This window comes from Ochotona princeps, chromosome X (assembly GCF_030435755.1).
Source record: "Ochotona princeps isolate mOchPri1 chromosome X, mOchPri1.hap1, whole genome shotgun sequence".
Classification (NCBI taxonomy): domain Eukaryota; kingdom Metazoa; phylum Chordata; class Mammalia; order Lagomorpha; family Ochotonidae; genus Ochotona; species Ochotona princeps.
In genome coordinates, this window is record NC_080865.1 from 22,214,243 (window position 1) to 22,228,204 (window position 13,962).

General features: G+C 41.2%; 1 protein-coding gene across 1 annotated transcript; it reads right to left on the reverse strand.

Moving 5' to 3' along the window:
• Positions 1–11,459: 11,459 nt before the first annotated feature.
• LOC101518798 (UDP-N-acetylglucosamine transferase subunit ALG13 homolog) lies at positions 11,460–12,748 on the reverse strand. Its single transcript, XM_012927789.2, has one exon. The coding sequence runs from the start codon at positions 12,426–12,428 to the stop codon at positions 12,246–12,248; it is 183 nt and encodes a 60-aa protein (XP_012783243.2). The 5' UTR covers positions 12,429–12,748; the 3' UTR covers positions 11,460–12,245.
• Positions 12,749–13,962: the final 1,214 nt, after the last annotated feature.

Consider the following 13,962-nt stretch of genomic DNA (forward strand, 5'->3'; position numbering starts at 1 on the left):
TAGAAGTTAACAGCTGGAGAAGGCACAGGGGCATGCATAAAGGAGGCAGTGCTGACATCTACCACAAATAGGGACAGGTATTTATTTGTCCAGTGTTAGCAGTTAAAGATTCATGTAAGAACATACAAACGGGCATGGCAGGATGGAGGCTTTGCTCAAACATACAAGTCAGCCCACCCACAGTTGTAAGCATGACGATGATGGAGGAACCTATGAATGGGATGCATGTGACTTATAATTTCTAGTTTCTTCACAATCTGAAGACTTGTTCAAGGACAGAGTGTAAAGAAGAGCTTATGCCTAAGTTAGCAGTAGAGATTTGCCTAGCCAACACATTGACCTGTTATGTTCAAAGGCAAGATGTGGGAAAGCTTTCCACATGTCATCCTGATACAGTGTTTGCTGTCTCTAGTGGTTATTTATGGGAAAATTGTATTTCCTTAGGCTAGAGCAACACATTATTTGAATCTTATCAATAACAAAGACCACTTAGTAGGAGAAATTCTTATCAAGATACTAGAGATGGGGGGAGACTCGCAAGATGGCCGACATAGGAGGAAGACTGTGAGAGAGCTCACAGACAGAGAGGGCTAGAACGCAACAAAAGCGTAAGTGGAGCAGCATAGAACTACAGGGAGAAGAACGTGAAGTTCCCTGGACAGTGTGGAACCAAAAAAATCCACACAACTCGGAAGAGCAACCAGGGAAAAACAAAACAAAGGGCAGGGAAGACGACTTTCCTCTCCTGACCTGCTGAGTCACCTTTGAGTGCAGACGCTGAAAGCCGCAGACCAACCCACAGACTGACCCGCACACACTGTGGCTGTGAGGACCGGCAGTGATTGGGACCCGCTGGCATCTGCTCACCCTGGTCACCAGGACCCGCCAGGACCTGCGCCCGCTGCGGACACCAGGACCCTGAGTCATCGGGAAGCGCCGGCATCCGCCCACCCTGGTCGCCAAGCCCCGCCGGGACCTGCACCAGCAGCAGCCTCCAGGTTCCAGCACCAGCCTCCAGGTTCCAGCTGCCTGCACCCGCCGGTACCAGCAACGGACGCAGTAGCTGGGAGACGCACCCGCGGCTAGGGTTCCCACCAGAGGAAGAGGCAGACTGCAAGAACCTGAGGTTTGAGTGAGTTGGGTGGGGACAGTGGTGGGTTGGAGGCTTCGGGAGTTGGCCCCCCAGGGGCATGCACAGAGCCTGAACACAATTGGTGCTCGTCTCCCCGCCCCTCCCCCCCAGACTCCAGCATCTAGAGACACCGGGCGAGTGCCTTGAAACTGCCAAAACTGTGTCTGGGAGAAAGGCAAAAGGCACACTGAATACTCCCCCGTGCCTTTGTGGTCTGGCAGTCCGCTGGGTGGTGCTATCCCACAGGAACCCAAGCACGCCTCTGGGCTGGGCAGTCCCGTGCTAGCGCTGGGGCGGTCGGTCCCCTGCAAGCGCTGGGGTGGGCGGGCCTGCGCAGTAGGCGCTTCCAGAGAGCACCTGGAACACCCCACGCCCTATAGTCCCGTGCTTGGGAGACGAACCAGGAGAGCACTGCGGACCCACGTGCAGGAAGCGTTCCCAGAGAGCACCTGGAACCTCCACGCCCTGCAGTCCCTGGCACTGGGGACACACCGAGAAAGCACCTAGAATCCTCCGAGCCCTGTGATCCCGCGCACAGGGGGCGCGCATAGAGAGTGCCTTCACTCCCCCACGCTCTGTGGTAGCATACCTGTAGGGGACGAGCTGAGAGTGCGCTTTGAATCCGCTGGGCCCTGGAAGTGGCGCCCTGAGGTCCAGTGTTCTGGAGACGCACCAAAAGTGCCTTGAAAATTCCCACACCCTGCTACTCCACGCCTGCAGACTCCGATCTCTACAGGATAGTGCTTGGAGACCCCTCAGCACACTGGTGCCTATGTCTCTCAAAAAAGAAACACTAACACAATGGGAAGAAATACCAGAAAAGGTAATGATCCAGATGAGAGTGCCAACACCCTACCAATAAAGGATCAAAAGCCAATGTCTATTTCGGAGATGCGAGATGAAGACATAGAAGATCTACCAGACAAGGAATTCAAAAAAATAATGTTAAAATATGTCAGAGACAATGAGAAGAATTGGGAGGACTTCAAGGAATTCAAGAACCACATAACCTCAGAAATACAGCAAATGAAAAGTAAAATCCTTGACTTAGAGCACAAAATTGAGAGCCTAACCAACAGAACAAATACAGCAGAAGAGAGGATCTCTGAAACGGAAGACACACAAAACGAACATACCCAGTTCATTAAACAGCTGGAGACAAGTCTGAACAAAGCCAATAAGACCATACAAGAAATGAAAGACAACCTCAGAAAATCAAATATTAGGATTATTGGCCTTCCTGAAGGAGCGGAAAAAGAGTCAGGAATGCAAATGGTGCTCGACGAAATTATACAGGAAAACTTTCAAAACACTTGGAACATGAACCCAGCCCAAATCCAGGATGGTCAGAGGACTCCCAGCAGATATGACCCAAAGCGATCTTCACCCAGACATATGGTGCTCAAGTTCCACTCCAACGAAGACAAAGAAAGAATCCTAAGACAAGTACGAAGCAGAGAAAAGATCACATACCGGGGAAAACCAATCAGGATCACTGCTGACTTCTCTGAAGAGACTTTACAAGCAAGAAGAGAATGGACAAAGATCTTCCAAATCCTGAATCAGAACAACTGTCAACCAAGAATATTGTACCCAGCAAAGATCTCATTCGTATTTGAGAACGAAATCAAATACTTTCACAGCAAAGAGAAATTAGAAGAATATGCCAGCACAAAACCAGCTCTACAAAATCTCCTTAGAAATGCACTAAATCCAGAAAAAAAGGAGGTGAATCATAAGCAAAGATGGCAAACAGGAAGATCTCCCCACTAAAGTCCACACAAGGAAGGGCAATTACACAGATATCAACACCCACAAAAACAAGTATGGCAGGGCAAAATCACAACCTCTCAATTTTAACTCTTAACACAAATGGCCTGAACTCACCAATCAAAAGGCATAGATTAACAGAATGGATTATCAAACAGCACCCAACTATCTGTTGCCTACAAGAGACACATCTAACCAGAAGAGATTCGAAGAAGCTGAAAGTGAAAGGTTGGAAACAGATATTTCATGCCAATGGACGAGAAAAAAAGGCTGGGGTAGCTGTCTTAATTTCAGATGATGTGGACTTCAATCTGACACACATCAAAAAGGACAGGGAAGGACATTATATATTGGTGAAGGGACTGATCCATCAGGAAGTAATTACCATTGTGAACATATATGCACCAAATTCAAACGCACCTAGCTACGTGAAGCAATTACTCACGGACTTAAGGGGAGACATAGATATGCACACAATAATAGTGGGTGATCTTAACACCCCACTAACAACAATAGACAGATCAACAAAACAAAAAACAAAGAAACAACAGAGCTCATACAAACAATAGAACAACTGGACTTGGTTGACATTTATAGAATTTTTTACCCTAAGGCCACAGATTATACATTTTTTTCAGCAGTGCATGGCACCTTCTCCAGGATCGACCACATGATAGGACACAAAGCAAACCTAAATAACTTCAAAAAGATAGGAATCATACCATGTACCCTCTCAGACCACCACGGAATGAAGCTGGAAATCAGCAATTCAAAATGCCCCAGGAAATACAGAAACTCTTGGAGGCTGAACAATATGCTATTAAATGAACAATGGATCAGAGAAGAAATTAAAGATGAGATCAAAAAATTTATGGAAACCAATGAAAACTCTGACACAACATTCCAAAATTTGTGGGACACTGCCAAAGCAGTGCTACGGGGTAAACTCATCGCAATTGGAGCTCATGTCAAGGCCCAAGAGAGGCGCCAAATACAGGAACTAAACACACACCTCCAGGAATTGGAAAAACAACAGCAGAAGTACCCCACACACAATAGGAAACAAGAAATCATCAAAACAAGGGAGGAAATCAACCAGATAGAAATAAAAAAAACCATACACAAAATCAATGAATCAAAAAGCTGGTTTTTTGAGAAGATAAACAAGATAGACACCCCACTGGCCCGACTGACAAAGAAAAAACAAGAGAAGGCAAGAATTAACAGCATCAAAGATGAAAAAGGCAACATAACAACAGACACCGCATCCATTAAGGCCATAATTAGAAATTACTACAAAGCACTGTACTCCAACAAATCAGAAGATCACCAAGAAATAGAAAAGTTCTTAGACTTCTACCACCTGCCAAAACTTAGCCCAGAGGCAACAAACGACCTGAACAAACCCATAACTGAAGTAGAGATTGAATCAGTGATTAAAGACCTCCCAACAAAGAAAAGCCCAGGCCCAGACGGCTTCACTCCAGAATTCTACAAAACATTCCGAACAGAACTGACCCCAATCCTCTACAAACTCTTCAAAACAATAGAAAAAGAGGCAACCCTTCCAAAATCATTCTATGAAGCCAACATTACCTTAATCCCAAAACCAGACAGAGAACTAACAGAGAAGGAAAACTACAGACCTATCTCTTTGATGAACATTGATGCTAAGATTCTCAACAAAATCCTAGCCAACAGAATTCAAAAACACATCAGACAGATCGTTCATCCAGATCAAGTAGGATTCATCCCTGGAATGCAGGGATGGTTCAACATTCGGAAATCCATAAATGTGATACACCACATCCAAAAACTGAAAAACAAGAATCACATGATAGTATCAATAGATGCAGAAAAAGCTTTCGACAAAATCCAACACCACTTCCTACTAAAAACCCTAACCAAGGTAGGCATAGATGGAAAAATCCACAACATAATTAAAGCCATATATGAAAAACCCAACGCCAGCATCATACTGAATGGAGAAAAGCTGGAAACCTTCCCACTGAGATATGGAACAAGACAGGGATGTCCACTTTCTCCACTACTATTCAACATAGTCCTAGAGGTACTCGCTGAGGCCATAAGACAAGAAAAAAAAATCAGAGGAATCCAAATGGGAAACGAAGAAGTCAAACTCTCACTATATGCAGATGATATGATTCTTTATGTAGAAGAGCCAAGAGACTCAATACAGAGACTGCTAGAACTTGTACGAGAGTTTGGTAGAGTGGCAGGGTACAAAATTAATGAACAAAAATCAACAGCCATAGTGTATGCGAACAGCCCCAAGATGGAAAAAGACTTAACCAGCAAGATACCATTCAAAATAACAGAGAAAAGTATGAAATATCTGGGAATAAATCTAACCAAAAATGTAGGAGACTTATTTGAAGAAAACTACAAACTACTTAAAAAAGAAATTGAACAAGACCTCAAAAGATGGAGTAACATCCCATGCTCCTGGATAGGTAAAATCAATATCATTAAAATGTCTATATTGCCAAAAGCAATATATACATTCAACGCAATCCCAATCGAATTGCCCAAAACATTCTTCATGGAACTGGAAACAATGATCCAAAGGTTCATCTGGAAGCACAAAAAACCACGGATAGCTACAACCATCCTGAAGAACAGGAAGTTAGCAGGGGGAATCACAGTTCCGGACCTCTGGACATACTATAGGGCAGTGGTTATCAAAACAGCGTGGTACTGGCACAAAGATAGAGAGGAAGATCAATGGAGCAGAATAGAAACACCAGAAGGAAACCCACACAGATACAGCCAAATAATCTTTGACAAAAAGACAAACGACAATCCAGGCAAATGGGAAGGTCTGTTCAATAAATGCTGTTGGGATAACTGGTTAATAGCCTGCAGAAACAAAAAAATGGATCGACATCTCTCACCATACACTAAGATCAGATCTAAATGGATAACAGATCTAAACCTACATCCAGAAACCTTCAAACATTTGGAAGAAAATGTTGGAAACACACTGGAACACTTAGGGGTAGGCCCTCACTTCCTAAAAAGACTCCAAATGCAGTAGAAATCGAGACCAAAATAAACAATTGGGACCTCATCAAACTAAGAAGCTTCTGTACAGCTAGAGAAACAATCAACAAAGTAAAAAGGCAACCCACAGAATGGGAGAAGATCTTCGCACACGACATAGGTGATAGAGGGCTGATCTCCAGAATATACAAAGAGCTACAAAACAACCAAAATGTCAAAACAAACAAGCCACTCAAGAAATGGGCACGGGAAATGGGCAAACACTTCACAAAGGAACAAACCCAAATGGCAAATAAACATATGAAAAAATGCTCAAGTTCCCTGGCAATAAGGGAAATCCAAATTAAAACATCAATGAGGTACCACCTAACGCCAGTAAGACTGGCCCACATGAATAAAAGCACCAACAACACTTGTTGGCGAGGTTGCGGGGAAAAGGGATCCCTACTCCACTGCTGGTGGGGCTGCAGGCTGGTACAGCCTCTATGGAAATCAGTATGGAGAATATTCAAACAACTCAAATTCAACATACCGTATGATCCAGCAATAGCACTCCTAGGAATATATCCAGAACACTTGTTTTATGAGAAACCAACATGCACTCCTATGCTCATAGCAGCACAATCAGTAATTGCAAAAACATGGAAGCAACCAAAATGCCCATCAACAGAGGATTGGATAAGAAAGCTATGGTTCATCTACTCCATGGAATATTACTCAGCTATTAAAAAAAACAAAATGCAGTTCTTTGTGGCCAAATGGGCCAAACTGGAAACCATAATGCTAAGGGAAATGAGCCAATCCCAAAAGGTTAAATACCACATGTTTGCCTTAATTTAAGATGATATGATCTTATGTATAACATGTTATGTTATGTATGTTATATGTTGTGTATAAACTAAAATTGAAATGTCACTGAGGTGGTCACAGAAGGTGGTTAAGAACTAGCATTTACTTTTACCATATTGGTTACTCATTACTATGTCAATTAATTCCATAATGATGTAAATTTTTGCTGATGGTATGTTGGAGCTTTCAATTGACTGGGATGATACTCTGCTGGCTCTGTCTTCAGACCAGAGAGGGTATACCTAAGAAGCCGTTGAACTTGACTGGACAATAAGATGTTGGACTCTATGTTTGGTATACGCTTGCAATGGGGGAATCTCAACTGAACTTGAGCTGTGGTTATGCAACAAGGTGGAGGAATCCACCATGGTGGGAGGGTTTGGGGAGGGGTGGGGAGAACCCAAGTATCTATGTAACTGTGTCACATAATACAATGTAATTAATGAAGTTAAATAATAAATAATTTAAAAAAAGATACTAGAGATGTAAAAAAAAAAATAATAATAACCCTCTCAGGTCCATTCTGGAATGACAACAGTCCAGATTTCAGTATAGAGATCACATATGCCCTGAGTGCATGACATTCCATGCAGAAAGTACAGAGTTGATGCTTTCTGAAGCAACTTCTCCCTCAACTCTTCCACACTTGGGACTGAAGATCTGTTCCCCAATATCAGTCTCCTACTCCCTATACTTGGTTGTAATTAGCTGGCAATCAGAGTTGATAGTCAATTTCTTTGGAAACAGATTACACTGTGAGGAATAGAGCTACAAGGTCTGTTGGTGAACAGAAATCTCTCTAGTCACTCATGTAAGTAAAAACACCTGATGCAACAGCTTCCCCCTCCCTCATTAAGTGCATAAATTGTATATATTTACATCATGTAATGATTAAATTGAGCTAATTAAAATACACACTACCTCACCTATTTTTAATGAAAAAATTAAAATCTATCCTTTGCAAGTTGTAAGAATACATCAACTATAGCCCGCATGCTGTACACTCAAGCTCCTAAAATACCATGTACACTAGCTCTCTCAACTTTCTCATTCCCACTCTATTTCAACCCATGGGCTTGCCTTTTTAGATGCTACATGTGAGACATTTCTGTGGCCTTATATTACTTAGCACAGTATTCTCCAGCTCTGTCCATGCTGACAGAAATCACAGGTTTAAAGATTGCACGCTATTCCATCGTGACGGACACTCAGGTTGGTTCCATGTCAAGGCTCTTGCCAACAGTGCTGCAAGGAACATGGAAGGGTAGCCATCTCAACATACAGATTTCATTTCCCTGACATACATACACAGTAATAGGGGTTGGGGATCATAGGACAAATCTTGTTTTCAATTTTCTGAGGAGACTTCACATTCATTTTTTATTTTGCATCCCTTTCAACATTGTATAAAGGGTATGCTTTTGTCTACATCTTGGCCAACATTTTTTAATTGTAGTCAATCTGATGATAGCTGTCTAACAGGTGTGAGGTGACACTGGGCCCAAGAATTGTCATTTTAATTCCCTGATAAGTTTTCATTCTCTGATAATATTTTTTAAAATTTTACACAAAAAATTTGGGGAAAAATGTAAGGGTAGAATTTATAGAATATAAATTTATGGGCCTGTCTTGGTGGCCTAATGGCTAAAGTCCTTGACTTGAACGTGCCAGGATCCCATATCAGATTCATTGGGAGTCCATCTTTGTCTGGAAGTAGAGATGCACACTACATTATACCTTCACATCTGAATATGATAATCTCCATTACACAGCTACTATACATTCCCTTAAATGAAAAGCCACAAAACAAAATCAACAGAAAAAAAATTAACACCATAATTTAGTTAAATAACATGCTACTGAATGACTAATGTGTCACTGAAGAAATGAAAATCAAGAAACTTCTTGAAGAAAATGATGCTACTCCATGATCTATGAGTCACTGACGAATTTAATCAGAAGACAGTGTTTTAAAGAGATGAACCAAAAAAAAAAGTCCCTGAGATATAGTTTCCGCTTATCTTTGTTGGTGAAATGTGTCTCCTGTAGGCAACAAATAGATGCATTTTGCTTTTTAATATGTCTACATTTGTTTGATAAGTTTAATCCACTTACATTCAGAGTTTAATATGAATGAGTGGTAATTTGGTCCTGTCATTTTAGCAATGGTTTATTCATTGATTTAGTCTTTGTTGTCATTTTACTGGGATGTTCTTCGCATTTGCCTTTGGTTTTGGTGGGCGCTATTTTTTCTGTCAAGAGAACATCTTTTAAGTATCATTTGTAGGGCAGGTTTGGAAGAGGCAAATTCTTTTAGCTTTTCTTTACTGTGGAAGAATTTTATTTCATTTTCAAAGAAAAGGAAAGTTTTGCTGGGTACGTTATTCTGGGCTGGGCTGACAATTTTTTTTCCTTTAGAATCTGGAATATGTCACTCCATTCTCTTCTGGCCTATAGAGTTTCCTGTGAGAGGTCTCCTGTGAGTTTAATTGGCATTCTTTTATATGTCAGTTGATTTTTTTACAAGCACATTTAAGGATTTCCTTTTGTTTGATTGAAGAGAGCTTGATTATTATGTGTCTTGGTGAAGACTGCTTTTGGTCAACCCTGTTGGGAGTCCTGTGCCCCTCCTGGAACTTGTTTCCCAATTCGTTCTCTAGATTAGGGAAATTTTCCTTTATTATTTCATTAAATACATTTGTAAACCCAGGTTCTCTTTCTGTACCTTCTGGGAGTCCCATAACTCTTATATTTGGCCTCTTAATAGTGTCTTTCAATTCTTGAATTTTTGAGGGGGGGGGCTTGATCCAGCTCTGCTTCCAGCTTTTTGTTTGCTTCCCCCTGTGACAGGAAATATCTTCCAATTCTGAGATTCTTTCTCCTGCCTCCCTCATTCTATTTTGGAGACTCTCCATTGTACTTTTAATTTGCTCCACTGTATTCTTCATTTCTGATATATCAGTTTTCATTTGATTCATTTCCAGTGCGACATATTTCTTAAATTCCTTGAATGCCTGCTTTATTTGCTTCTTGTTGTTGATAAGTTTTATAACAAGTGTTTTGAATTCTGTATCCCTCATCTTCTCAATGTATTCCTCAGTGAACTCTGAGGTTGGCAAAGGTTTTTGCTCCTTTGCAGGGGAGTCTTCAGTAATATTCATCGTGCCTCTGTCTCTTCTTTTGCTCTTGGTCATTGTACTTCTGGTTATCAGATTCTTCTCCTTGGGGCAGGTTTCTAAACTGTCACCCACAGGTATACAGTTTGATTTTACTTATTGCAGTTGGTACATGGCTCTTTGTTTGCAGTCAGTTGTGCCACTCCCTCCAGTGAGTTCCAGGTCTGGGTTCTTATGTTAGATTTCCACCATGGTCTCCATAGCTCCAGCTCCTGGCTTACCAGTCCCCATCTCCTGTGATACCATGCTGAGGCTGCACCATTGTCTATATAACCTTTCTCCCACTTCCAGTTGGAGCAGTTCCCAGGATTAGGCAGACAACAGGTGCCCTATGTAGTTAGGTTGTTGGTGGTGCTGATCTTGTTGGAACCTGTTGGACATTAGGTCTGAGGGTCACACAAACCTATTTTGACCCATACGATGCTATAGTCGGTATTGTTTTCCTGGTTGCTGGTGTAGGTCTGGCTGCCGGTGTGATTCAGATCATCGCTCACTGAATGCTGCTGGGTTATCAGTCACTACAACACCACACCGTTGTGTCCGCTGCTTTCCTGTGTCTCAGTCTCCAGGTACCCTTCTGCTGTTATTCTGTCCTGTCCTGTTTCCTGGAATGTGCCCTCTCTGCCTCACACTAATATTTATCCGTCTGTTTAAATTTGTCTTTACCCTATTCTGTCATTTTGATTCTTTATACTATGCTATTCTATAAATATTTCCATTTAAAGCATTTAGTCTAAAAAGTAATAATTTAATAGATGAAAGAATAAAGGTATCTTTTTGCCCACAAAGATTTTCAATAGCAAATATCAATCTGAGGATCAACATGTAGATACAAAGAACAAAAGTTCACCTTCTGTATTTCAAAAGGAAAATGAAATTAAAAGATTTATTCTGGTGCAAAAATTTTGAAATCTATGTATACATGGGGACTTCAAAAAGTTCATAGAAAATGCCTTCTATGAAATAACCATGCATGGATTTCTAATTATTTTACAAGATTGATTGGTTGATTAATTTGAAGGTCAGTTACAGACGGGGCTGCAGGGAGACAGACAACAAGTGAGTTTCCATCCACTGGTTCAGTTCCCAGATGTCTACAATAGATAAAGACGGGCCAGTCCAAAGCCAGGAGCTTCTTCTTGGTCTCAAGGACCTTGGCCAACTTTCACTGCTTTCCCAGGCACATTTGCAGGGAACTGGATCACAGCTGGAGCAGCTAGGGAAGAACTGGTGCCATATGGGACGCTGCTGTTGGAGCAGCTTTACTCATTATGCTGCACATCAGCCCTGGAGCTCTAATTTTTATGCCAAAATAAACATTTCTTAATTCCACTTCCCATAAGCTTTTTGAAGTGATTTTTTATAACTCTTCCTTGTTATATTCATTGTCTAAAATAACCATATTCTTCCAATTATAAACATATGCATATGAAATTTTTTATCATGCAATTTCCTAGGCCTGGGCTTTTGTCAGTACTTTGTTTATTTCAAATTATCACATGGAATTTAAAAACTATATATTTAAGTCATTATGCTTACCTAATTTGTTGTGAGGCCAATTTTATAAGCACACAAATTGCCAACTTGTATTACAATAAATGCTCCATAATAAGAGGTAATCTGAAAAAAAAAACCAGCAAATCCTACTGGTACAAGTTCCTTTTGGTTTAGGCTTCTCAAACCACAAGACTTGACATTGAGCAAGATTATTTTGTCACTTATTATATTTCAGAGGAAAGAGTATACATATCCACTTCACCCTGTTCTTTAGGATAAAAGTAGTTTCTCCAAGTAAAATAGATCAATGGATCTGGTTATCTTTTTCAGACAGTTCTTGAAATCTGTACTTCATAGAGCATAATTTCTGCTTTAAAAAAATTATTCCCTGGATTATGAAGGTAAAGATTCTGACTCTCATGGAAAACTTTTCAAAGTTGTTATTGTTTCACTTTTTATTCCCAGGAACATCAAGTTGACTACCTTTACGGTTCTTGTCAAAGTTTCCAAATTTTACTTTTTTTCCCATGATTCCAAATCCATTTGGAATGCTAACAACAAAGCCGTCAATTCTCACCACACCTTGAAGACTGGAGAAAATCTAACATATACTAACTGCAATTAGGATTTTGACCCAAATGCAAATGTGCACACCATAATTATTTCTATATTGGTACATTTTATAGGTATAGGAAGATAATAATTTATATTTTTGCAGATGTATTCTATACATTTAATTTAATTATATCTCATAGGCTGGATTGGGGGGTGTTTTTAAAGCACTGAGAATGTAGTGTTCATTTTTGTAATCCAACAACTTTATCCAAAAATGCAGAAAATTTTTCTGGTTGGCCAGGAAGGTAACATTTCGGTGTTGACAAGTCCATTGACTGTAACAGCCCAGGAAGCGTGCTGCAGGTACAGTAGAAAAGATGCCCCTCTTTGTGTAGCTGCTTTGCCAATTCTAGCTGATTATTCATCAACTTCTCATTTATAACTACTACAAGTGGCTTTCTTTTTTCCAAGGTTTCCAAACAGCTTCCTGCACCTGCGTGACTAATAACAAGGTCTGCTTTCTCGAGGTCTTCTTTCAAGGAAGCCTTGTATCTGTAAACATTCAGAGTAAATGACTCAGTACTGAATGGTTCCGGTACCACCGTTCCTCTGCCAATCTGGAGGATAAGTCAGTGGTAGCCTAAGCTCTTGAATATCTGCAGATTATCGCGCGCTGAGATGCACGCTATGAGGTTGTCAAAGCTGGTGGTCCCCACATTAATGAACACGCACTTTATCACTCGGGTTCCGCACGGCCCAGTACTTTGTTTTTGTTTTGGTCTTAGGAGTGAAGAGTAACTTGAGAAGTAATGGTTAATTATCCCAGTTATGAAGCTGAGTTATATGGCTTCCAAGTCTTGCTCTAGCTACCATATGCTTGTTCTTGTGAGCCTCTGTGAAGTGCTTTATTTCTAATACAAGCACCTCCTTTTGGAAACCATGCATGGAATAGCACCCCACCTCATCAGGGCTTTGTGAAGAGTATTCAAAGCATGTACAATAGCGCCTAAGTGCTCAAAAGCTGAAAGCTATTATTATCACCACACTATGATTACTATTTAAAAACTATCATTACTATTACCAAATACAAGGAGCAAACTGACAGAATTGAAGGGGAAAATAGACAATTCTACAATAACAATTGGAGACTTCAATAACACTTTAAATAAGTAGAACATTTAGACAGTAGATTAAAAAGAAATAGAACACCAAGACTCCACTGTAAATCATGTATATGTAACAGACATACCTGCAACAGTATCCAACAACTACATGTATGCTCTTCCCCGGGACACATGAGATATTCTCCAGATTGGAAAAGAGTGAAATCATATGAAGCATTTCTCTAACCACAATGGAAAGAAATTAGCTACCAACAGAAGATGGAAAACTGGGGAGGCAGAGCTAGATGGCAGCTGAGTAAAAACCTCATGGAATCGCCTCCTGAGGACAACACTTGGAACAGTTCTCCTCACACATAGCCACCTTCACATGAGCTAAGGCAGCCACATGAGAGAACACAGTAATAACAGAACACATTTAGGAGATGAGGAAGAAAAGAATTTCCCCCCATCACCCCAACTGCAAGTGCAGCATGGATGGAGAGATGTCTTGAATTCCCTTCCCTTGGGGGTAGGAGACAGAATGAAGTCCTGAACTTAGATTTGGAACTCACTATCAGGCCTACTAGAGTAAAACCCAGTGACAGGGCAGTTCCTACACACAGGTCACCACACCCAAATTCAGCCTCCAAACCCTGCCCAATGGCTAAGAGACTGCCCCCACCACCACTTCCCCAACCTCCAACAGACAGAAACGGGAATATAGAACCTTGCCTTGTTGCTCTGGGATGAGCCATTGCAAGGAGAGCCAGCACCTGAGGATGCCTGGGTCCTCCTTCCCATTTCAGTGCCCAGAGACAGCCTCTGGATCTTTCATATCATCAGATGCACACCTGAA